This window comes from Polyergus mexicanus, unplaced genomic scaffold (assembly GCF_030449975.1).
Source record: "Polyergus mexicanus isolate NDT 795.1 unplaced genomic scaffold, iyPolMexi1.0 SCAF_17, whole genome shotgun sequence".
Taxonomy (NCBI): Eukaryota; Metazoa; Arthropoda; class Insecta; order Hymenoptera; family Formicidae; genus Polyergus; species Polyergus mexicanus.
In genome coordinates, this window is record NW_027223337.1 from 4243589 (window position 1) to 4270663 (window position 27075).

At 45.2% G+C, this 27075-nt stretch overlaps 2 protein-coding genes and 2 pseudogenes across 2 annotated transcripts; 3 read left to right on the plus strand and 1 right to left on the minus strand.

Moving 5' to 3' along the window:
* The first annotated feature begins 6213 nt into the window (after positions 1–6213).
* On the plus strand, positions 6214–9265 carry LOC138940537 (uncharacterized; annotated as a pseudogene).
* A 517-nt stretch (positions 9266–9782) lies between these two features.
* On the plus strand, positions 9783–10811 carry LOC138940538 (uncharacterized). Its single transcript, XM_070309523.1, has 3 exons — positions 9783–10028; positions 10113–10407; positions 10570–10811. The coding sequence occupies exons 1-3, from the start codon at positions 9783–9785 to the stop codon at positions 10809–10811; spliced, it is 783 nt and encodes a 260-aa protein (XP_070165624.1).
* A 12-nt stretch (positions 10812–10823) lies between these two features.
* On the plus strand, positions 10824–11684 carry LOC138940539 (uncharacterized). The gene has a single exon (XM_070309524.1). The coding sequence runs from the start codon at positions 10824–10826 to the stop codon at positions 11682–11684; it is 861 nt and encodes a 286-aa protein (XP_070165625.1).
* A 6511-nt stretch (positions 11685–18195) lies between these two features.
* LOC138940707 (uncharacterized) lies at positions 18196–18796 on the minus strand (annotated as a pseudogene).
* Positions 18797–27075: the final 8279 nt, after the last annotated feature.

Consider the following 27075-nt stretch of genomic DNA (forward strand, 5'->3'; position numbering starts at 1 on the left):
ATAAACGGATAAATTATGAAAAACTATGGGAATGCAAAAATAATCTTTATAATTTAAATTGCAATTTGAATGCGCGAGACCTCTGTAACGCTCTGTCAGATGGCAATGATCGCGTACGCGTGTATCATCTTGGACGAATGGTTTCTCGCAAATGTGGCATTGTGTCACATTGTGAAATTTTTCCCATTGTGTTAAATTTACCACAGGGACATTAGCTGATAAAATAGTTTTTACACACAGTGCTAAATTTTTTATTTCTTCGATGAACCATGATATGCAATCGGTACTGCGACGAGAATGATACGCATATAACGAATCGTCGTACGAGCAATGTATATAATAAGCAATACTAAATACTTTATGATGTTGGTAATTTCTCTCTGCCCCCGTCTTCTCCAAAACGCACTCTAAGTCGACGTACACGACGAAAGAAAGCCGCTCTTTCCGGTTATAGTTGTTGAACGTGAGCCACTTGTCCTTATCGCTCGATAATCGGATAGCGCACTGGTTCATCTCTCGACAATTCACCGTATGTGACTGTAACTTGTCGTTCGAGCCAAAGTAGTGCAAACATCTGTAAAAAGAAATAATTTTTTATTTTATATATTTCTTGTGCTCTTTTTTGCTTAATTGCGAGCTCACGAGTCCGGATAGATTTTTGATCTACTAATGTTATATTGTTGTATATTATAATTTGTTAATATTTGTGGCGGTTCGAGAAACCACCACAATTACGCGTGAACTATCCGGTAGACGAGCGAACGCGCCACGAAGGCTCGCCGCGAGGCGGCCACGACCGAGAGTCGGCGCCAGCAAGTGAGATCCGTTGAGTGGGGTTTATAAGACGGCGCGCTGCGAGAAGACTTCGATTCGCGGCCCGCTCTGAGTCAGGGAAGGACCTCCGGCCCAGCAGTCAGAACGAGCTCGACGAATTCTTTTGGGGAATAGCAACAGCCTACGCTGCCTCCGAGCGTACCAAGGGACGTGAGTCTTCCTCGACCGCAGCTGCCTCCCACATCACCCGGGACTAGTCGGCAGCCCTACATCGAGACAGAGAAGGCACCCAGGCCTATAGACGACAGAGCGTGTACCAACCTCAGAGAGTGGAGATTTCACCGGATAGATCTGGCGCCGGTGCAATACACCCGACCGCCACGATTTTTCCTGAGCCCTTGGGACATCCGGGTACGGCGTTATACATCTTCCTCAACACCGTGGAGTCTACCGCCGCTGCTGTCACCCCTAGCAGCCTCGCCGCTCCGCCACCGAGATTGCGGGACACAGTCGCAGCCGGCCACACGCATGCACAGGGGTACGCAATGCCAACCCCCGACGCTGACTGACAACACAACGCAATCAGACAGCGATTGGGAAGCCAGCACACAGGACACGGCCACGCAGACGGAGGTAGCCCGAGAGGAGGTCAGCTACACACAGCCCGGGACTCCGCCGGCCTTGCGACGCGCACTTTCACCCGCGCTGCCGAATATCGGTTCCCTAAGAGTAACCAACACCGAGCCACGTATCACTTGGCGGGAACGCTATCCGCGTTAACCCAGAACCGGCCCTTGTCAGGTCCATCACAACTTAGATTATTATAACTTGTACATATATACTGTAAATATATTTTTTTATTGCCAACTAGAAAAGAAGTCGCCTGATTGACTTCACCTAAATACGCTCTACCTATCACTTGCGTCATCATCCGAAAGCGAACACGCCTTTATATTTACCCACATATTATTATGGAATTTGCTTATTTTAAACATGTTCAAGATTGAAATGTTGAATTTAATCGATAAATTTAAACTGTAAATTCAACCGACAAATCTGAACGGTAAGAGCCGAAATCAAAACACGAGCAAGGGTAAAAAAATAAACACCGTCGATCAGTTGATCAGTGCGTGATCGTGTGATATTCGACATAAGAAACTGTGACAAACAGCTGGATCTCGAAGGTTCGACGTCGAAAAAACCCTGTTATTCCCATCGGCATAGCGCGAGTTTCCGCGGTCTGTTGATTTAGTCTGCCTGTAACGACGTTTCGAGCCGGTCGACGTTCATCGAGCTCGATCAACTTTCTTTCTCTATTCGCGCTCGTATCGGAGTTACAGTGGCTTACTCGTCAGAATCGTTCCGAATTGTCTCGCATCCGATCGCGCACATATTCGCACGGCGGTCAATTCAGGAAAACCTCACGCTGTGTTATTTTTTATTTTCGTGCTAAGACATTGTGAAAGTTAATTGTTTGGAGTCCGAGAGTCGATGCTCGTTATCCGCATCGCGAATGTCCTCTGCCTCGCGCTAAATTCCAACCAGCGTTCGCAGTCAAGTTTTCCGTTCTCGCGAGAGTTTCTAGCAAGAAGCTCATTTCCGAACCGCGAAAAAAGGGCAGTAATTAACAGGACAATTTGAAGATTTCCGTCGGAACCGCGGAATACGTGCCGTCGCTCGCTCCTATTCTTCTAAATAAAACAAAATCAAAACAATCTGCACTCGAGTCTTTTCTGAACTCTCCTTGTCCTCCAGCGGATTTACGGATTCGCGTTACACACCGCTTCTCGCTCATCTCTGAGCGTCTCTCTCAAGATTCGAGCAATTTCGTCGAGGTCGACTCCCAAACAAAACACAATTATTTTAACTAAAAAAATGATTATGAATTATACATATTTAGTCAGATTAATTATTTTTATCAGTGCATGTTTTAAAATGGAATTGCATTTGCATTTTAACATTTTCATTGGGTATGCTGCAAAATATTGTGCTTTATTTGTTGTTTTTCCTAGGTCAAAAAATAAGTAGCATGAACAGATTACTCACTCTAAATGAAGAATTAATAAACGAATTAATTCCTCAGATAGGATTGCGAGCAGGTTTTCTTTGTAGTTGGAAGGGTCTAATAAGTATGTGTGCCTGCTGCTTAAGGAGAAGTGTTACTTGCCACCAAAGCATGTACTTCAACTAATTTCGCAAGCCTTTCTTAATAATAAAAATTTTTCTATATAAAGTTTTTCTATATGTTAATATGATCATGCTTATATTAAATGAATGCTCATGATTTTTATTGGCAGGTCTGTAAGAAGACTCCTTCAGTAATCATTTCAAACGACAATCAATAGTTATAGAATCTGTACCTATTTTTGAAATAGCTAAAGTATCTGAAGTATCTGAAGTATCTGAAGTATCGGAAAAACTTACATTGGTAAGATGATATGTATGCCTGAAATTAAATGAAAAAATTTCTGATAATAATATATTTTCATTAATTGGATTCCTAGCAGATTTTTTGAAATCCTTGCTTCTGTATTTGTAAATGTATTCCATAATTATTCCATACTGCCTCAAAATATCACATAGCTAAATGATGTTTCGATTTGCTATTTTCTTCAGAGAATTAATTAATTAGTAGATTAACTCTATATGTAAATCCTTGTGAAGAACTATCGCTTCAAAGAAAATATTTTTCTATTTAAGATTTTCTATTTAAGATTTTTTATTTAAAATTCTGATATATCAAAATAGAAATCTTTCGACTTAAGTAGTAAAATCTTTTATGATAGAAATTTTGTTTTATGTTTTCCAGAGTAATTCTATTAAGCACACTGATGTAGAAGAAACGCTAATCTCGCCATCTGTTTAATCTTGATTTGACTCAACAAAATAAAATAAAGCGATTCAAGGAAATAAAAGAAAGTCCATTCATAAAAGAAAATCCTAAACACCAACAGAGCCGACACATCTTATCTTTTAAATCGTTAGAAGAATTAACAGCTTTGATTCATAAATATTATTTTGACTTACTATTCTCGTGCTTAATTTAAAACTTCTCAGATGTCTATTTTATAGATTTGCCATTTATATTCAATGATAATGAATTTTTATTTTTTGTATTTGTAACGCGGTCACCTCGCTCGACGCTCGGATCGGCTCGTCGGTGTCCGGGTTCGAGAGCAGGAGAGACTCAAACTTACGAGACACAGTGAAGGTTGAAACGATACTTTATTCAGTGAGAGAAAGATAGATACAGCGTGCAGGGCCTGGCGGGGTCGTGCGTGGAGCGGTGTTGCTGGTTGCAGGATGCGGGGCGCAAAGCGGAGGCGCAAAGCGATGGTTGCAAAGCGGCGAGAAGCGTAAGACAGGCTCGGCGGGTAATCGTTCCCGATCTTATTTACAGGCGCTAACGGCGCGATTGGAACTAGAGGACTTATTATAAACAGGCCTTATAACTAACGGACTTAGTACTGGACAGGACTTATTACTAACAGGTCTTATAACTAGCGGACTTAGTACTAGGCGGGTCTTATTACTAGGATGCGGTTACAACTAGCGGACTTAGCACTAACAGGCCTTAAGACTAGCAGGTCTATGACTACGAGACTTAGAACTAGCGGACTTATCTCTATCGTGCGACTACTATTTACAACGCGGTCGGTACATGCACTTATACGCTACGATTGGGTTGGGTGGCGAGGTATTGCCGGCAGGCTCGAGTGTCACGTCGAGCACTGCCTTGGCAACGGAAGTCGGTTCAACCCGACGGGGCTGAGTACAACCTTGGCCCGAGGTATAGAGAGCCGGTTCAACCCGGCGGGGCTGAGTACAACCTCTGCCCTAAGCGGTGTTAGGTAGTGGTTAGATCGGTGTCAGGAGCTGGATGGCAGGACGGGATCTGGTCCTGATTCCTCGGCCGGCCGGGCTTATATACCCGGCCGGGGCCTCCCACTATACTGTCGGCCCGGGAGTGGGGTCGATTCCGCGTGGGGACCGTGAGAGAGATAGGGCGAGTCGAGAAGCGAGAGCGCATGCAGAGCGAGAGCGTGTGTATCGGTGAGCGAGAGCGCATGCTGAGAGAGGCGGCGGCGGGACAGGTAGGGCTGGGTGAATAAGCAAGCCGTGTATAGGTAGTTATATATTTGTCGGACGCAACAGGTCAGGCCCGTAGTAACGGTCCTATCGTTACATATTTTCTACGCTTTTAGGACTTTTGTAAAATCACTCCATAAAAAGTAATGCCGCTCTTCAGAATTTTAAGGAAAAGGGAATGCTGACTGATTTAGATAGATTCGCTATAACTGAAACTGTAGCTAATGCCATCCTTCAGCTGAACCACTTGTAAATATTGTATTTCTAAATTTTATGTTCTCTAAATTCTCCCACGAAATGAAAACAATCTGTTTTTGTCTTCCTCTTTGGTTTTCTTTAAATAGGCCGACAGCTTCAAAATATAACATTGCAGCAACAAAACTGTGTAAATTGTTTCCGTGTGAAACTAATTGTAAGGTGAATTTTATAAGCAAGAAATTTTTTATAAAATTGCATTTATTCAATTTATTTTTTGGTTGCCAATGCATATCTTTTTCTAAAATGCAGGAGTCGTATTATTGTCCGCCGGCAGGCAAACATAGAAATCCGTCAGGGAAACTTCCCGATAAAATAAAGAATATTAAATATCAGGTCACAAAAAAAGCTGCTGGTTCTTCGGCAACATCTCGCTCTGAATCTTCTTTTGTTCCGAGTGAAGGTCGAATTACTCATTCTGCAAAGTTTACAGGTAACAATTGTAAATCTATTGCTCTCTTGAGAGATTTCATTGAATATTTAGACTCTAAATTTTCAACGGTCTATCTTACCTTGAATTTCTGTTGGATTTTGACATTATTTAATGAATTTAAATCTTTTCTTAATTGCTCAATTTCAGAAATTAAGATTTTATAGAAAAAGCTGTACATTACTTTTTTGATATTTTTCAGGAAGTTGTGATCCAAACGACTTTGCAGTTAAAACTGCAATCGCTCATTTAAAATATGATAGTATTATGTCTTGGCCTGAACTTTTGCGTAGTTGGTCAATAACACATCCTTTGCGCTTTCAATATCTCAGAAAAACCAGACCGATATCGCAGCCACAGAAGGCAACATCTTCTGTCCGACAATCGCAGTTTAATGGTGCCTTTTCACGCTGACGCTCGACACTCATTTTTAGCATCAAAATAGGTCATGTGATTAAAGTTGACGCTACATTTTGAAAAACGCATGAAAAGGGTTTAGCATCGAATTTATTAGCGTCAATACCGTGTGTGTAATCGTATCATCGTGAATTATGTCATTCAGAAATAAATATTACATGTGGTTAAGCGAATGTACGAAAAAATTATCAGAACAAAATCGGCAACATAAGAAACTTCCTGTTATTATTTTGGAAGATGCACGATTCAGGAATTATTTTCGCATGACTCCTACACAATTTGAAGAGTTACTAAATTTAATAGCACCATTTATTATGAAGCAAACAGTGATTCGGGAGCCTATATCTGCAGCAGAACGATTATGTCTGACAATAAGGTAAATTTATAGAATTGATTTTGTTATATACTTTTTATTTATCTACTTATCTATATATACAATTCTTTCCTATAAATATCAAACTCAGATTTTTTTATATTAATTAGGTTCCTAGCTTCTGGTGATTCGATGACATCTATGTCATATCAATACCTTGTTGGATTAACAACTGTGAGTAATATCATCGAAGAGACATGTAATACTATTTGGAATTGTCTGCAGAAGAAAATACTTCCTTCTTGTTTAAATGAAGACAATTGGCTAAATATTGCTAGAGACTTCGAGACAAAATGGAATTTTAACTATTGTATTGGAGCAATTGATGGAAAACATATTCTTCTTCAGGTATATACATATGCAAAAACAATATATATATATTGTAACCGTATATTTATTTTAAAATTATTTAATTAATAATTATTTATTCGGCGGGCGGTTCTGCGATGCCCACGGTACACCTTCGGCGCGTATTTCGACTATCGATCTTGCGATCCACAAAAATTCCCGGAATCGCAAAATAAACCAAGTTGGGCGCCAAGTACGGCAGGCCGCACCATTCACGATAAACGCAACACCGAAAGATAATCGCGCGACCGATAATTAACGCGACGGCAAAATTCCGCGGCTATTCAGTATACCCGGAATGGTAGAGGGGGGGGGGGGTTCGGGGAAGACGGGAGAAATCTTGAGAGTCCAGAACACGGGATCCAAAATGAGCATTCGATATGTTAAAATAAAAATAACAATAATATATTGAAAAGAAACCAGAGTGTACAGCAGTTCGCATAAATAATAGCCTTTGATGACAGTAATTATTTTACAGGCGAATAAGATATATTATTTCCGCGGAGATCGGCACGACCGTGCGCAACAGTATCAAATTACCGGGCGTCTTACGCGCTTTAACTCGACTTTTTGGCCGCGAGGATTTCCGCCGTACGAGACTTAATTAGGCCGCGACAGCTAAAGAAATCTCTCGAATACGCCGGTAACTACTTTACGCTCGCTCGTGAATCCGCTTCGATCTAATAGAAAATACTAGGTTGCACGACTCAAATCGGTCCGTTTGTCCGGCTCGCGGTAAGCCGATATACGTCTCAATAACAATGACGGTAACCTTTCCGTTGAAATACCGAATATCTAACTCGCAGGACTCGCGGAAACTAATAGCGGGCTCACAGACACCCGATAGATTTATTGTACGAAGTTTTAGGATTTCGCTTTCTCCTGACTCTAATTTCTTACAATACTCACAAAACACGCGCTAGCAATACACAGAAACAATACGGAAACTATCGATAACGACTGTGGTGTACGAGTCGCGCGGCGCAATACTCTGCGCGCGTCGGAATATCGATCGCGTGAACGCAAAAATCCCGATAATTCACAACATATTATACAGACAAACGCGAAAATAACACTAATGACTGTCGGCGGCGGCGAAGTGAATAGAGAGAGAGCCTATTTTACCTAATTCGGATGAGCGACATGGGCCCGTCGGCCGTGCGACTTAATCTACCAAAAATATTCACCAAGTTAATCCATCAAAACGCGTGGCTCGACAACTATTAAGGGCGCGACTCATCCGGATTAATTACCTACAATTATTCGGCAACAAAATCGGTCGACGACGCTCGTCCCACCGGCAGGAAGTTCTCCGTGCTTCCGTTAATCGGTTTAAGGTTCGCTCGCTCCTCGGAAAACCTGCGTCCTCACGTACAGCTCGCCGAACAGTGCCGAGCGAGAGTCCTGCAGGAGACACGCCGGCGCGATAAATCGCTATCGCGCCACTTGTGGCGCTTTCGCGTTACGCGACCTGCGATCCTCGCGATCCTTGTTGTCATCACGGCCGTGTTGGTCGTTTCATCACCCCGGAGTTTCCCAGATTTTCTTGTTCGGCTTAAAGGTGCGGGCTTACGGCTGCGCCCGATCGGCTCTCTTCCCTATTTGATGGAATAGGTTCCGGATTGAGAGTCCGCTCGTCGCCCCGTCCTTGGGACTCCCTCGCTTCGTGCGGGTGGAGTGGCCTCCCCTTTGGCCGGATTATTCCGGCCCTCTGCTCTCCTTTCTTGCCGTAAGAAATATACATTACCGGCAGCGATGTTTACTAGCCACCAAAAGTGTCTTTTAATAGTTAACAATTACGACCTTACGTCTCCTGTGTCCTTGGTGTCCTGGACTCCCGCTCTTCTCTCTTCCTCTCCTTCCGCCGGATGGGATCCCGCCGCTCGACCTCGTGTCGATAACCAATTCGCGGGTTCATCTCGAGCTTACATTTTCGATTTTTCTAACCGAAAGTCAGATCCCGCTGATCTGACCATCGGGCCGCTCTCTCCCTAAATTAGGAAGACGCAGGCCCCCGAAAAACCGCCCCCGATCGGGCCATTCGGCCCTTGTGACGGACGTCCCAAAAACGTCACGTCACAATATATATATATATATATATATATATATATATATATATATATATATATATAATGTAAGGATAAATTATAAGTTCTTGAAAATTTTTTTCAGTGCTCAGATAATGCAGGTTCTGCATATTTTAATTATAAACATAGCCATAGAGCATTGTATTGATCGGAATTTGCAATGCAGATTATATTTTAACTTTTGTTGACATCGGAGCTTATGGCCGACGTAGTGACGGTGGAATTTTTAGAGATTCTATAATAGGTCACAAATTCAACAAACGTGAAATGAATTTGCCTAAATCAAAACCTCTTACAATAGATGGGCCATCTTTACCTTACGTGCTTGTAGGAGACTCAGCATTTCAGTTAACAGAATACTTACTTAGACCGTACCCTGGAAAAGGCGGTTTAAATCAAGAACGGACAATTTTTAATTACCGTCTTACAAGGGGAGGGCCACACGTGCCCATCTCAGATTCAAGCGGTGATTTTTCTATGAATAGTCCTTAATGAGAAAGAAATTGTGTTAAAGTTTTAGCGCGCGCTTTTCACGCATTCGTCAAAAAAAAATTATAAAAAATTTTCCAGCACGACTTAACCGCTTCGTGATAGACGATAATTGAAGCGACCGTATGGCTGAGCGGATAGCGCTCAGGTCTTGTAAGCGCGGGATCGCTAGTTAGAATCCCCGAGTGTAATTTTTTTTTGTATAATTTTATTTTTTTCGTTCCCAGCAACATTTTAGCATTAAATAAATAAATATTGCGCGAGTTTTTCATAATAACATAAATTGCTTTCTATAAAAAAACAGAGGGAAATGAACAATGTTTAATTTAATCGTAAGAAATATGTTAATTAGTAAAATAATAATTATATAAACAACAAATTCACAATGCCCTATAAATAAAAATATTTCGTTTGAATTTCATGCGTTAGAGGTTTACAATTTTGATATTTTTATTATTCGGCACGTGATGAAGCCGTCAGATTCCCGAAGGGATCAACGGTGCTCCTCAATGATGTGTACATGGACGACGTTTTGACCGGAGCGGACACCATCGAGGGAGCACAAGAGCTGCAAAATCAGGTAATTCAGTTGTGCAGGGCGGGCGGCTTTCCGCTGAAGAAGTGGGCGTCCAATTGTGAAGAGTTGCTGGAAACCATACCTGAAGAGGATCGGATGCAATGCGATACACGAGCCTGGAAGCCAGAGGAGATCAGTCACTCCATCCTGGGACTCCGATGGAATCCGATGGAAGACTGCTTCGCGTTCGTTGTCAAGCCACCGGAGGAAGAAGCCATAACCAAAAGGACCATCTTGTCGTAGACGGCTCAACTCTACGACCCTCTTGGATAGTTGACGCCTGTAATCATAAAGGCAAAAATCATCATTCAGACAGCATGGCTATTAGGGCTCGATTGGAATGACCCCCTGCCGAATCATGAGGCAGCAGAGTGGACCAGATTACGGGAGGACTTATCCACCCTGACGCAAGTCAAAATTCAAAGGACTCTGCAGAGGGAACCAAGAAGCAGCTCCCTAGCACTGCACGGCTTCGCTGATGCGTCGGAAAGGGCGTATGCGGCAGTATTGTATCTGCAATCACGCCATAAAGATGGGCACGCGGTTACCTCCTTAATAACTGCGAAAAGTAAGGTTGCTTCTATTAAACAAATCACTTTACCTCGATTAGAATTGTGCGCAGCGCTGCTTCTCGCCCGGATGGTTAATCACACCGCAGCGGTTCTCGGACTTCAACACACGCCAACATACCTGTGGACGGACTCGATAGTGACACTGGGTTGGATCTAAGGGCATCCATCCAAGTGGAAGACCTACGTGGCGAATAGAGTTGTCGAAATTCAGCGTTTGACACCAGAGGCTCACTGGAACTATCTCCCGGGCGACAACAATCCAGCCGACTGCGCATCACGAGGCCTCTATCCTAGCGACCTCGAAGCACACCAACTTTGGTGGGAAGGACCTATCTTTCTACGTGAAGCCACAGTGAGGGCGACGAACCAACCAAGACACACCAATGGGCTGCGAGACTGAACAGTCGTGGCTATGGCAGCGACGGCCACGGAGCTGGAGGAGCATCACCTGCTCACACGCTTCTCCTGTCTACACAAACTCCTCAGAGTGACCGCATGGGTGAGACGATGGGTATCCAGAAGCAACGTCTCGAAGGCTGAGAAGGCTACACGACCGATCCGACATCCCAGTCGCCACCTCACTGCCGCGGAGCTCAAGGAGGCTGAAAGGCTCTGGATTCGCGTGGTTCAAGCCGCACACTTTAAAACAGAATTACAATTACTCACCACAAGGGCAACAATGCCAAAACAAAGTTTGCTTGAAGGTCTACATCCGTACTTCGACAGTGAGAGGATCCTGAGAGTCGGAGGCAGAATACACCATTCCTTGCTCACCGAGGATGAAAAGCATTCCGTCATTCTGCCGCCTTCTTCAAAATTCACCGAACTAGTTGTAGAATCGTGTCACAAGCGGTCATTGCATGGAGGCGTGCAGCTGACATTGGCATTGGTGCGACAGCGCTTCTGGATCCCGAGAGGAAGGAGCATGATCAAGAGGTGCCTTCACCGATGCGTTAACTGCGTCCGATGGCGGGTGGCAACGCCAGAACAACTCATGGCCAGCCTTCCTCAACCTAGAGTGACACCCACGAGGCCGTTCCAGTATGCAGGTGTGGACTATGCTGGACCGGTCTACCTCAGAACGTCACCAGGGCGAAGACACAAATCAACCAAGGCCTTCCTGGTGATCTTTGTGTGCTTAAGCAGTGCATCTAGATGTGGCCTCAAGCTACACGGCGGAAGCCTTCCTGGCTGCCTTTCGACGGTTCGTGTTCCGCAGGGGCCTGTGCTCAGAGCTCCACAGCGATTGCGAAACAAACTTCGTGAGCGCTGATAAAGAGCTACGGAGGCTGTTCACCGCAAGCAGCAAGGAGAGCCAGTGCATTGCTGCGGACATGGCCAACAGCAGAGTGCGATGAATGTTCAATCCACCTGCAGCTCCTCACTTTGGCGGTCTATGGAAAGCAGCGGTCAAGGCCATCAAACACCACCTGAAGAGACTAATCGGAGACACGACACTTACATACGAGGAGATGACCACATTGCTAGCTCAGGTTGAGGCGTGCCTCAACTCGAGGCCCCTGTGCGCTCTGACTGATGATCCAGAGGACGTGTCAGCACTCACCCCGAGTCATCTACTCATCGGAGCGCCACTCACAGCATTTCCGGAGCCGTCACTACAGGATGTTCCTGCTACACGCTTGTCACGTTGGGAACACCTACAACAAATGAGAGAGCATTTCTGGACACGATGGACGAAGGAGTATCTTCACGGGCTCGTATCCAGACCAAAGTGGAAAAAAGAGGAGACGTACATACCTGGACAACTGTGCCTACTCCTGCACGAGACCACATCACCAACAAAGTGGCCACTCGCACGGATAACCGCTGTCCACCCCGGCGCTGGCGGACTCGTCCGCGTGGTCACCGTCCGTACGGCCAATATAAACGGAATATAAACGACCGATTGCGAAACTCGTCCTGCTTCCGATCCGCACGCAGGACGAGATCAACACGAACAACACACACGGTTTGTTAAACGATACGATACACGATTCATTCACAACGTGCATTACTCACACACTAACACACTCCACCATTCACATTCCACAAATCTCATCACACACAAGGTTTCAGGTGGCGCAAAATGCCACCACAGATGCGCACAGGCGGACACAGCGACGCGCTCATCACTACCATCATGCGCGATCCTCAAACATGTCGTCCGTTACACATGACGAGGCGGGCGGCATGTTCGGAATTGCGTCTAAGCGACACGTGAGCTAATCATATCGTGGCGCAACGCGCTATTAGCGTGACGCAATCGGCGCACACGCGCGGTATCATGCGCGACAAGACACGCTAGACGCACGGGCGCCTTTCGATATCAGCGCCCACGCATCCACAAATATGAGCCAGGCGATTCTCGATTCGCCTAATCAGCCTCCGATTTTCTGGACGGTTCCCTCCCACACATTCCGGAAATGAGAAAGCGCTTTTGCACGTAATGGAACCTTCTAGAGAGCCGGAGCTGACAAAAGGGCACTGAAGACAAAGCCCTGGGTCAGTCACTAAGTTATCTTGAGTTAAACAGTTTGCAGCTTTTGATTCCACTTTCCTGAAAAATAGACACATTTGACTCTCGGCTAATTTTACACGGACATGATTTTGCTTTACGGATTAAATTTATCGTTGGTGAACATTTGTTAGTGCTTGTTAAAATAAAGTTGTGTTTTGTTAAAACCCGCGTGATTTGTTGGGAATCCTGGTTCTCGCCTCATCCCCGCACACTATGAAATTAAAACGGATTTTATTTTTATTAACAGAAACCTGATTTTCAAAATAAGTTCAACAATTTTAAATATTGTATATCATAAGTTACACTATTATAAAGTTTATTAAGGGTGTTATGTACTATAATATCAAATCATATTGTTGATATGCGATTAAAATTCCTTTGATTTACAAAGTATATCTTACAGGATGTATAATCCGAAAGAAAACTTTTCGTTATTCTAAGTTGCATAAAACAAACACACCAAAGCAAAGTATAAAAACTTGGCGTGTCCGGATCGGATTAAGTGTATATTTTATGAATATATATATTATTCTGATGTAATATATGTGAATGATAATATATGTAAATAATATATAAATGTATATGTATTTATGAATTGAAGTTTTAGTAGACTCGTAAATCATTATACATTTTTTTGATACATGCTTTTTGTATAAAACTTAATAAAATTTTATACAAAATATAAATAAATGACACAAAAGTTTTCTTTTAAATTATACATCCTGTAGGACAAATTTTGCAAATTAAAGGAATCCTAATCGCATTAAATATTGATTATGAATTGATATTGTAGCATATATATATATATATATATATATATTGTTGGGTCCGCGGATCGAAATCGATATAACTCGAATCCGCGTGACACAACCGACACTCGCGTACCGCAAGTAAATAATTAACACTCCTTTGAAAGAACGAAAGGAACTTTAATATAATAACACAGAACACTATTATACAAGGAACAATAACGGTTATCGTAATCTCGAATACGTCCGCCCGGAATGACATCCGTCGCGAGATTCTAAGATGGCCGATCTCTCTCCAGATGAACGCCGTTGTTTAACAACAACCCTTAGCAACGTTCTCCCGGAGACGGGTACAGCAGATTCAGGAATAACGGTCACAGACGACCCGCAGGGACGCAACACTACTCCCCCTCTTCAAGATTGTCGTCCCGACAATCAATGGTAGAAGAGCTTTTCTAAATTAAATGGGTTGATCGTTGTCCTCTTCTTCCAAGGCGTTGATTCCAGGGTGCCTTAAAGACTTTCTGCTCTACTCTGAGCTGCTGCTACAGGTTACCGAGCGCCATTATTTATCGGCCCCAATCACACACCCTTCAGGAATATACAGGATACTGCCATCGAACCCGCTTGACAAGAATATCCAATGTCGACTCCAGGGTACAAAAACGGTTTCCTACCCTGAGCTGCTGCTGCAGGTTACCGAGCACCGTCGAAATCCAGAAACCAATCGACTTCGATAAATCTTGAAATTGCAGTAGCTGTCCCCCGTTCTTCGCCTGATTTCCGGAAATATCCAATGCTGCCGCATCTCCGCATCTCAACATAAGGGAGCGAATCTTCGGACAAGAGGAGGGTAACACCCGTGGATCCACCGTCCTTCTAAGAGGACACCTCAAGTCCCTGTCTCGGCATACGCCCTTCGTCCCACGGAAAAACCACGATCAAAAACCGGGGAGAGACAGAGTCTTCAATGATAGTCTTTGAAGAACAAATTTCGAAAGAAGATTCTATAAAACATCTTCTTCAATTCCTTAAGAAAAAAAACAGAAAGAAAATTAACAAATATCAAGTAACATAAACCATAAATCGGGTTTCGGATGTGATTTAAATCTGCCTTTAATCGAGATTTTCAATATTAACGATATACTCCAATACCGCACGCGCCTTTCCTCTAAGACATGATACGAGAGCGACGCTTTGAGCGACGCTTTTCGCAGCGTCACTCCACCTATTTGCTCGCGCGATTAACTCGAACTGTGAGAAGAACTCCCTTAGCGGACAGTCCCGTCAAAAATATCCGGTTTTAATTTAAAGCCTAATTGCGTATTAATATTAATTGAATTACGCGCGTCTTTCTCAAAATTAGGCGTAACATTAGGCATAAAATTTCTGTTAATAGAGCGACTTAGCTGGTTGTTATCATCCAGCAGACGAATCCTCTGCTCCATTCCACGTAACGCTTCGTCGCGTTGGCGCAGTTGTGCCTCAAATATAGCTCGCTGCTCATCGTGTTGGCGCAATTGCGTCTCAAAATCGGCTCGCTGCTGCAATCGCTCCTCGCATAGCTCACGGATCTCACGCATCGCTGACTGAAGCGTAACCGTTTCCAATGATGGTCCCGATGTTGTAGCCGCCGTTGAAGTCAGACGACTCCTCTTTCTCGTCGTAACTCCTGCCGTCGGCGAATTTTCCTGTTCCATCTCCATTTTTATAGATGAAAAAACACACAATTCTCCAGAAAATCGTCCACTCCGTTGTATCCCGGACGAGCCCCCAAAATGTTGCGTTCGCGGATCGAAATCGATATAACTCGAATCCGCGTGACACAACCGACACTCGCGTACCGCAAGTAAATAATTAACACTCCTTTGAAAGAACGAAATTTAATATAATAACATAGAACACTATTATACAAGGAACACAGAACAATAACGGTTATCGTAATCTCGAATACGTCCGCCCGGAATGGCATCCGTCGCGAGATTCTAAAATGGCCGATCTCTCTCCAGATGAACGCCGTTGTTTAACAACAACCCTTAGCAACGTTCTCCCGGAGACGGGTACAGCAGATTCAGGAATAACGGTCACAGACGACCCGCAGGGACGCAACAATATATTGGATGATTGCATAAGTTCGTGCCCGATTTTCATAGATGGCATTAAGTTACTGCATGGCGGAGTTCTATTGTTTTCGTGTGGTAATTGTTGCTTACACCGAATAGATGACGTTGTCTTATGTCAATTTAGCGTCAGATATTGTTCAGATAAGTCCATTTGTGCATAAGAGGAATCATTAAAAATGGAGAACGAAAAGGTGCATTTGCGGCATGTAATGCTATATGAATTTCGGAAAGGTGTGTGTTGGGATTGCACAAAAAAATATTCAAAGCGTTTATTTGGACCGCGCTCCTGCTCTCCGAACAGTCAAAAAGTGGTTTGGCAGATTTCGAAATGGTGATTTCAACATGGAGGATCAACCCCGCTCTAGACGGCCTTCTGGCATTGATGATGACATTGTGCATGCCTTAGTGGAAAGAAACCCAAGGATTACAACTGAGGATATTGCTGAAAGGCTGAACATCGATAATTCAACCGCTTTTCGTCATTTAAAAGCTTGGATACATTTCCAAGCTTGATACGTGGATGCCGCATCTCCTGACTGAAAGGAATAACTGAAAGAAAACTGCAGGATTTGCAATGGGAAATTCTGCAGCACCCGCCATATTCTCCAGATATTGCGCCTTCAGATTTTTATCTGTTCTGGTTTTTGCAGAATAGTTTAAATGGCAAAAATCTCAATTCCGAGGAAGCTGTCGAAAACCACCTTACAAACTTTTTTCAAGAAAAACCAAGTTCTTTCTTCAAAAATGGAATCGACAAGCTTATAGATCGTTGGAAAACCACTGTAGAAAAGAATGGAGACTATATAATTGATTAATAAAAGTGTCATCTCTAAAATATAATCTATTGAAGTTTATATTTAAATCGGGCACGAACTTATGCAATCACCCAATATATGTATATATATATTTTTTTTAGGTAATGTATGATGATATATGTAGATAATATATATAATTGAAATTTTAGTAGATTCGTAAATCATTATATTTTTTTTTATTCATCCTTTTTGTATGAAACTTAATAAAATCTTATATAAAATGTAAATATTTAATATAATAATACTTTAATTATATGAATGATGCAAGTAATTTTTACATAATATGAGATATACAACACAAATAGATCTGGGACAATATGTTTTAATGCGACCCGGGCACGCCAAGTTATACTTTGCTTTGGTGTAAGTTTGTTTTGTGCGACTTTGAATTTACGAAAAATTTTCTTTCGGATTATACATCCTGTAAGATATACTTTGCAAATTAAAGGAATTTTAATCGCATTTAACATCATCAATATGATTTGATATTATAGTATATAACACTCTTAATAAACTTTATAATAGTGTAATTTGTGATATACAATATTCAAAATTGTTAAACTTATTTTGAAAATCAGGTTTCTGTTAATAAAAATAAAATACGTTTTTATTTCATAGAAACCCGTGAATCTGTGAGTGAATCTGTCTATAACATTTCTATAAATATGTTACGTTCGGTGGACTCCACGATTCTTTTCTTTCATGTAATATTAAACGTCTACGCTCTGGAACTCTTTGCACTTAGCATAAACAATAAACTAAAGGAATATCTAGCAGGCGAAACTAATATTTCAAAATCTAAACCATGCGTGATAAATATTCGAACAAAGGTCCCCTAGAAGACCAAGAATTTTAAGCAGCAACTAAAAGATACTCGAACCATGAAAAAACTCGAAATCTAAACAGTGCGCATGCAAGAGATAAATATTAAGGGGACCGGAAAGTAATGTCGTTTTTTTACATTAAATTCAAACAGATAAATTTTTAACAAGTTTTTATTTTTAATCAATGATGTAATCACCCTCGTTATCAACAACCTTTTGCCATTTAGTGTGCAAATTTTCAATGTCGGATCGATAAAAATCAATTGGTTTTTGAGCAAAATATCTGGAGATGGCATTTTGGACATCATCCAAATTTTTAAATTTTTTGCCACTTAGAAAATGTTGTAGCGATCGGAATAAATGGAAATCCGATGGCGCAATATCGGGCGAGTATGGTGGATGAGGCAATACCTCCCACCCCAATTCATTAATTTTTTCCAGGGTTCGTCTTGCGCAGTGCGGTCTCGCATTATCGTGTTGCAGAGTAACGCCTTTTCTGTTGACAATCGCTGGGCACTTTTCAATTAAAGATTGATTTACTCGATCCAATTGTTCACAGTAAAGGTCTGCAATCACAGTTTGTCCAGGTTTCAGCACTTCAAAATGAATGACCCTGCGAATACTCCAAACACACAAAAGCGCCTTTTTGGGATGTAAACCTGGATTAGCTGTACTTCGTGGCGATTCATTCGGAAAGAGCCACTGCCTTTTGCGTTTTGGATTATCATAGAAAACCCATTTTTCATCTCCAGTGATCAAGCGATCAAAAAACGCTTCTGTATTGTGCCGCTGAAGCAATAAGTTGCATGTGGTGGACCGGTTAGCTTTGTTTTCTTCGGACAGATTATGCGGGACCCAAACACCTGCTCTGCTTACTTTACCAATCTGCTGCAAATGTTCTTGGATGGTCGACCAAGGTTGGTTAAGAGTGTTTGACAGTTCCTCGATTGTCTGACACGGATTTGCTTTCACTTCCGCCCTTAACATGTCATTGTCTAAAGTTGTTGATCTTCCTGATCGATACGAGTCGAAAAGATCAAAACTACCGGATTTGAACTTAGGAAACCATCTTTGGCATTTACGAACGTCTAATGCACTTGGATAAACATTGCAAATGTTTTTGATAGCAACTGTTGCGTTACTATCCTTGTGAAACTCAAAAAGCATACAATGCCGGATATGTACCTCTTCTAGTATTTGGTTGGCCATTTCACCATAAATTGCAAAAAAAATTTAAGATTTCATTATTTACGAGTAAACAAGTCACTCTAACTTTAAAATGTCTTTGGCACGACTTTGAAGTACACAATAAGCTAATAAATGACAAACGAATATCGACATGCGCAGAAACGACATTACTTTCCGGTCTCCCTAATATTTCTTATAGATCAAATAATTTTTTTTTTCTTGGAAGTCCTCTAGTGAAAACGCGTTATAGGAAGAGTCTCGAACAAAGGCTCTTCTAAGAACTAGAGTAATATTTTATAAATGTAACTATGATCCGCGACTGACAATGAGACTCGCGACATTCGACACCACGTGTTCGCCTGCTAGATCATCCTTGCGCGTTATCTGCTTGAAATAAAACTCAAGTGAATAATAAAACTGTCAACTTGGCCGATCATGGCGGACTCTCCAGTGGGCGAGATTTAATTTTTTTAAATAAAAAGTTTACACCAATAGGCGCTTTTGAACCTTCTTTTGGAAGGGAGACACCTTCAACTCATGAGAGGGGCACCATTTAAAAATTGATCGGTTAAAAAAGAATACTGTTTGCCTAATGGAGAGTACGCGAAGAGACGCCAAGATTCGATATACACAAAATCCTGGCTCAGAAAAATCAGTTCATCTTCAGCTCTCGATATAAAAAAACCATTACACCAATTTTGGTTACAACTCGCTCCGACTTATTAAGTCTTCAAGCCTATTCTCGCAGTTCTATCCGGGATTGTGATAGCCTTAGAACGTTGTTGTGAGTGAGAACGAAAACTAATCAGTGTATTCAGACTCTTAATTGTGTTGCGAAACCACCTATAACAAGTGAGTCTCGATTGCGCACATTACCAATCGGACACGACAATATTTCCCAATCGGACACAGACCCAATCGGAAACAGGCTCGGTCGGACACAGTCCCGATCGAATACAGGCTCGATCGGACACAGACCCAATCGGACACAATTCCGATCGGACACATATGGTTGTAATCGGACATAGGCCCCATTGGACACCCTTTCGACGGTGTGCCACCTTGACGTGGTGAAAGGGCTCACCCTGAGGCTCCTCTTGGAGGAGTGGAAGGGTGCTAAGAGCACACCAATCGCGTTGTGCGGGTGGGAGTAGATTCAGGGATACCGAGGGTGAGAAAGGTCCTCGCTGGGGTGGCTCGGCTCCCTACGGGTGCGGGGGTCACGGTCGAAGACCGGGCGAACGCCTGGCTAGTAGATCGGGGGCAGGAATGCCCTTAAGCCTTTCGCACGGCCGGGGGGGGGTAGCTTTGGAGAGGTTCTCGCGTGCGCTAGGGCGCAAACCCAGGACGATGAATTCCTTGGGCCGGCTGTTTGGAAGAGGAGGGACCCATAGCTTGGCTCAAGTCCCGAATCCGAAGGAAATACAGCCAAGGCACTTCCTCCTCGGAGGGGTGCTTACGGGGGGCGGCGTCTTGGGTGGGGTCCGGCCTCGGCTGGACGAGCCACCCGGGAGCAGTCGTCTTCCCGGTAGAGTAGGCTTCAACCCCGTATGAGGGGTCCGGGTAGGAGCTCTGTGCCGGGTGGTTCCCGAAAGGGAAACACACGGAGCGGAGTACAGGGCGGCCTCCCTGTATAAGACGATGGCCATCGGTGGTATGAGGAGGATGTGGTGCGAAAGGACTTTGGTCCCGATGCAACACATCCGACCCCCAGGGGTCTGCCTTCCCCCTTGGATAAAAACTCGGAGGCAGGGACACGGTGTAGGGACGATGGAGGGCCGAAGGGGAATAACACTCGAGTCTTCGCGCCTTGTGCCCCAAAGCCTGACATCCTACGAATAGGGGTCTGCATTCCCCCTCGTATAAAAACTCGGATGCAGCCGGTGCAGGGATATTTCAGCATGGCAAATATCCCTGTCAAATGGCGTGGCCTGACCGGTGGGAGGGCACGTGCCTGCGCGAGTCGGTTTCCCGATCTAGCCAATCGGGGTTGCCTTTCCTCTCCTGTTTTGCCGGGGGAAGGAACCCTACGGGGGGCTCGTTGCGGGTGGCGACCCGACCGCCAACACAGGCGTTCTCCTAGTGGGGGTCTGTCTCACCCCACTATAAAAAAGCGGAGACAGAAAAAAGGGAGGGGCGGGCTCCCCGTGTTGAGACGGGGATGGCACCGCATGGAGCTCAGACCCCCGGCAAACAGAGGGGGGTCCAGGATGGGCGGCCCAAGCCAAGGGGCCTTGTTCATTTTTCCCTCTCGATGGCTGGCTACCTTGACGTGGTGAGAGGGCTCCCCTGAAGCCTCCCGCCTTGTGCGGGAGGTGGAAGGGATCTAAGAGCCAGCCAAAGGAGGAGCATACCTCTTGAAAAAAAAAGCCGGGTAGGACGGACTCGTAAGGCGTGGTGGAGCCAACCGTCCTAGGGGAAGGAAAACCCCGAAATCAAACCAGTTCTTTGTTACAGATCATGATGCCTACAAAGAAGAGAGTGAACGCCAAGGGTTCGGGTACCTTGGACCGGCATAGGGGGGGTATCGTCCCAGCCTCCCCTAGGTCGTCATCCGACGATGGGCTACCGGCCGTGTTGCCGACGGGCTCGACCGGGGAACGGATTACCGCCGAGGAGGACGATGGGAGCAACGTGGAGGTGGAAATTCCACCGGGAGGTGGAACGTCCCGCGGGAATCTCCATCTCCAAAAAAAAATAGAGGCCGCCAAACCACCAAGTGGCGGGAAGAAGAAGGGGAAGTCCCCGGTGGTGGTCTTGGACCGGCTACCGGGAATCAATGACCCCGAGGTTGGTGAGACGACCGGTGATGAGTTCATCGGCAGGGTAAGGCATGGTGAGTACAGGGCGGCAGAATGGAAGGAGTTCGCCGCCTCGTACTACGAACGCCAAGGTAGGTGGATCCCCCACGAAAAGCGTAAGGCAGGCTCGGGGGGTGCGTCCGGGGGTTCGAGGGAACCTACACCCTCGAGAACCATGAGGAGGACGGAGGTGGAGGCCCGACGCACGACCAGGAGGACCACTGAGATCGAGAAGCTCAGGATGAGGACTCCATCGAGCTCGAGCCTGGATCTCGACCCAGGAAGGAGGAGTCCCAGTGTTTCCCCCGTACGACCTAGGGACCTGGAATTGGCCGCTACGGCCAAGAGAGGAAGAGGGCGCCCACCGACGACAGGTGAGTATGTTGATAGAGCGGAGGCGATCGAGCGTCTCACAGCGGCGAAGGAGCGGGAGCTGAGGGTTCTGGAGGAGGAGCGATCCCTACAGGCTGGGTTCGTTCCCCCCGAGACCCAAAGCACCCGCTCGCTGCCCTCAGAGCACGAGCTGGCCGATCAAGTTCGGGATCTTACGGCCATAGAGATCGAGCGGAGAGCGCGCGAGTCCCTTAGGGAGCTGGAGCGGATGGTATCCGTCTCCAGCAACCTCAGGGGGACTTTCAAGCGAGGCATGCGCCTGGCCGCCGTCCAGGTCAGGGCGTACTGCGCGGAGCTCCTCAGCCGGACGGGGACCGGCGGGGACTCGCAGGTGGGCCTTCTCCGTTCAGCCAATGATTGGCTGAGGAGGAGGTTGACCACCTGTGAGAAAGAGATAGCGGCACTGAGGGAGGAGGTTGCGGTGCTGAGGGGGGGCCAAGTGCCACGCCCCGAGGCGACTCCCCCAGACGGGAAGAGTCCCCCGTCGAAGGTTCCCAGGACCTTGCGGCCCTTGAGGGGGGGCGACGGAGGTGGCGTCGGGGGGGTCTCCCCGTTGGAGGGGGGCCCGCTGGTGGGGGCCCTGCAAGGGGCCCCCATCTCGCGGAGTCAATCCTGAGGGTTCCTGCGCGCGGTTATGCTCGCAGGGCCCTTGGGGACCCCCCGGAGCCTTCTACCCCTATCTCCCCCCGGTATGGGGGGGAGATGGGGATGGGCGTGGAAGAGGAAATGGGCACGGGGGGGCACTCGGGGCCCCTTTCGATTGCCCAAGTTGAGGCCCTATTGGCCGAGGGCCTGAGGAGCGTTGAAGAGCGCCTCATGTCCGCGCTCGAGCGGATTGGGGGCAGAGGAGGGACCGGCGGCAAGTCCGGGCGGGGCGGTGGGGTGGTGGCTGCGGCCCCCCCTGCTAAGCCCCTCCCGGCCCAGCGGCCGCTGAAGGCCAAGTCCCGGAAGGGAGGTGGGGGGAAGGCTGCGGCCCCCCCTGCTCGCCCCGACCGGGCCCAGCAGCATGAGAGGGGCGAGTCCCGGGGGGGAGGATGGCTGCGGCCCCTCCCGCTCTCCCCGACCGGGCCCGGCGAGTGCCGCCTACGGCGCCTCCTCCCGCGCAGGCGGGGGAGACGTGGGCGCGGGTGGTACGGAGGAGGGGAGGCGGACGTGGGACCAATAATACGGGGGGGGCTCCACTATCAAAAAACTAGGTTAGGTTTGCGTAGAACCTCGCTTCGCGTGGAAAGTTGTAAACCTATGTGGAACCTTACTACGCATTAAAAAGTATATGCGTGCAGGCAGTATGTTCCGCCCCCCCCCCCCTACGGAGGGCTCCATTTCCGGAAGATATAACCTAACCCAAACCTATATATTTCTAATATATTGTGTCCGATCGGGGCTGTGTCCGATCGGGCCTGTGTCCGATTGTAACCATATGTGTCCGATCGGAATTGTGTCCGATTGGGTCTGTGTCCGATCGGACCTGTGTCCGATCGGGCCTGTGTCCGATTGCAACCATATGTGTCCGATCGGAATTGTGTCCGATTGGGTCTGTGTCCGATTGGGTCTGTGTCCGATTGAGTCTGTGTCCGATTGGGTCTGTGTCCGATTGGGTCTGTGTCCGATCGAGCCTGTGTCCGATCGGACATGTGTCCGATCGGGAAATATTGTCGTGTCCGATTGGTAATGTGCGCAATCGGGACGATCCCCCTGTAACTACAGCGACCTCCATCCAATCTAACAGCACGAGCCAAGATTTTCTCGCCCCGCAAACCATTTGTGACTTCCTCACTCGTCACCGAGGGTCACCTGCATTTCGCGGAGCGACCCGCGACTTCCTCACTCATCACCGAGGGTCACCTGCATTCCGCGGAGCGCCCCGCGACTTCCTCACTCGTCACCGAGGGTCACCTGCATTTCGCGGAGCGACTCATGACTTCCTCACTTGTCACCGAGGGACACCTGCATCTCGCGGAGCGACCCGTGGCTTCCTTCTCCTCACCAAGACACACATATATCGTACAGGGAGACTCGCTATTTCATTCCCTCTCTGTAGGTTTCATTTTGCTTAACTGTATAATAAAAAGGAAATATAATAGGTATACTTATAAATAAAAAAAAATATATATAACAAGATATAAAGCACATCTATTTTTATATACCTAATATTTAGTTAACAACTTTTATTACCCGGATATAATCTTTAAAACAGAAACCCCAAAAATTATTTCACATCTCTTTCCTACCATACGATATTATTGTTATTATGACTCATTTACAAATTTTTCCTTAGTAGAAAGAATAAAACGGTCTTCCCGAGCGGCCACTAAATGTTTACGTCGCATGTAATCGTTGCAATAGGCGCCTTAAGAAGGAATTGGCTCGAGCGTCCATAGACCCAAATTTTGTTGGAAATTTTATCAAACTTAAGCTAACGCCGCAAGACTTACACAATATACAAGTACATGATACACAACCTCGCCCTGCTTCTTCTGCTCCCTCCCCTTCTTCTTACTCTCCTACTTCTTCTCCCGAGTGTTTTCACTCAGCTTCTCTCGAGCCTTAACCCTTGCGAACTCCCATTTCCCTTCTCCCTTCTGACTGCCCCTCTAGTTCTTCTTTTAATTACCCACCTCCGTCTTATTCTCCCGTCTCCTCCCCCGAGCGTTTTCACTCACCTTCTCTCGAATGTCGACTTTCGAGAGTTTCCACTTCTTTTTCCCCATCTGACTGTCCACCTATCCTTCCCGAACAACCACAACCCTCGAGAATCCCTCCTCCTCCCTCCTCCTCGCGCTTCGAATCGTCTGATCTCTCAGGAGCTTCGCACGATTTCGAAGAAGCCCTCCGGGACTTCGTAGAAGAGTGTCCCGATCTCAAAAAGGAATCGGAAGATCTTCAATCAGAATCTTCCGATCCCGAAGGAGAATCGGAGTCTTTTTTCGAAGACCAGGACAGGGAAAGCTGGTACAGATACCTCCTAAGTAAATTCCCTCCTTATCCTGTGCCCTTTACAGATAAGGATTATCGAGTTGGACCAGATATAGTGGACCTTAACCAATTCTATCTCATCCTTTGTACCAGCCCACCTGGCTCAATTATCCCATTCTTTGTTCTAGGTTTCCGATTCCCTCTAGCCGTCCCTATAGAGGTTTTCTGGGTAAGGTTCCCTTTCCCATCCACGGTACAACTCCAAGACTTTCAATAGTCCCCTATCCCCTTTTCTCCCTACCTTTCAACTTTCATTTTCCCAATAGCTTATATCAATAATTAAAACTACATATATATTTATATTGTAAATTGCCAGTCGGAATTTAACTTTAGTTTCCCCATCTAATTCCGGTTGATGTCCGTCATACTTATTATAACACCCGCGAGAACATAATTTTCCTTTACCTACACTCATGCACATGAACACACCTACACATTAGAATTTAAGAAAATGTATTTTTTTTTAATAAGAATTCGTAAATCTAATTAAATGTTCTTTACTTAAACTTTATTTTTCTTTAAATCATTTTTTTCCATTTTCTTGAATAAATGTAACATTAAAATTTAAATTCGAGTAATTTATTAACCCGACCTCTTTCCTGTTATTCGAAATCGCACAAGGTCCTGTCCCGGGTAATAAAGATTCAGTTCCTTTACCAGAAAAGGGACCGCCGAACGAACGGTCTTTCGATAGAGTAATAGCGACCCTTCCGATCGTTGACCTACCTGGGGCCCTAGTCTGTTCGTTCGACTCTAGGAGACGCATCGTCTAGCGTTTGTCTAGAGGTAAGTAGGTTACGCCCTCCCGCTGACTCTTCCTTTCATTGAATCTGGACGTAACAAATACAAGATTAATTTTATGACAAATACTATTTCAAATTACAAATCTGTTGCGGCGAAAACCGCGTATCGCGCATTTGCGACTACCCGCACGCTCTCCGCGGTGGTATGCGTACTCGCGCGCTCTGCCTGTCCTCTCCGCTCCCCGCGATCCGGTGGATCGAGGAGCTGGTGAGCGGGGACGGAGGGGCGATCAGAGATGTCGCGCCTTTCCGCGCCGCGGTGGGCCTATGTGCGCTAATCTGAGAGTTCAATGGCCGCCCTTGGGCCAAGTGCCACGCGAACGTCGTCGCTCTCAAAAGGTTACCGACTTTGCACTACCGCCGCGCGCTTGCATTGTATACCGGCTGGTCAGCGTGATCGCGCCCCGCGTATAATCTCGCACGCCAGAAATTGAGTTAATCGCGCTCGTGATGGATAAGATTTTCGAAACATTCACTGTGCGAATAAATGCGCTGCAAGGAAAGGACCACGGTAGTGCGCTCATCATTAACCCGTTCCACAATTTCCCGATTTCGAGTGTCTGACTCATCAGCATCGCGAATTCTTAAAGCCCGCTGCCGCCCAAACCGGTCGACAAGGGTGTAGAGCAAACAAATCCTTATAAACTGAATTGCTTCTAAATACTTAGCTAGTTAACTATTGATTTTATTTAGTTTTTATTTTTAAACTTTTTTTGCATACAAGTTGGGATGTTTTTATATACTTGGCGTATTTTTTTTACCTTTATAAGGTTTTTTTAGGTGATTTCATCGCTTTTTGTAAAAATCTATATTTTTTCTGCAAAAAATATATATGTGTTTTTAGCATTTCGAGGCTAATTGCACTTTTGTACTTTTGAATCATTTATTAATTGCCACTCGGTACCTTTAGCACGTACTATATTTGTATAATGTCCATTAGTTGTACTTTTAGCTGGATGAAAAATTCCACTAATAACTTTATATATATATTCGCACCAATACTTATCTTTTCTGTAGGTACAGCTTTAATTTTTAAATCTGTTGTTTTAATAATTTTTGTATCACTAATTTTAAATAACGATAACTGTAAGATAATAATATTTCCTGTTATTATTATATCAGTCTTTTCAAGTACAGAGACAGCATTACAATTGGTACATATTTTTTCAACATTATTCCAATGTGAAAAATTATATTGTATTAATTCTTGTAAATCATGATTTTTTTTAATTTTCGGGTAAGTGGAGCAATAATATATAATGTATTGTTATAGCCTAAAAGGCTATACACGAATTACTAGATATATATTATTTTATACAATAAGGCATTGCTCAACGTGTAACGCGAATACAGATCACGTTACAAGCGTTGACCGAGCGAAGCGCTGGCAACGCGAGCCATGCGCGAAGCCCGAGCGACCGCGCAATCACTCCATTGCGAAAACACGGAAATCGGGGCAAACGGAATAAGGAAA

Bases quoted from the DNA above. Each gene is read 5' to 3' on its own strand.
- LOC138940538 (XM_070309523.1), top strand. From the start codon at position 9,783: ATGGACGACGTTTTGACCGGAGCGGACACCATCGAGGGAGCACAAGAG. The intron at 10,029-10,112 runs GTTGTCAAGCCA...CCTCTTGGATAG, and splicing joins TGGAAGACTGCTTCGCGTTC to TTGACGCCTGTAATCATAAA. The intron at 10,408-10,569 runs GTAAGGTTGCTT...GTTGGATCTAAG, and splicing joins CTCCTTAATAACTGCGAAAA to GGCATCCATCCAAGTGGAAG.
- LOC138940539 (XM_070309524.1), top strand. From the start codon at position 10,824: ATGGCAGCGACGGCCACGGAGCTGGAGGAGCATCACCTGCTCACACGC.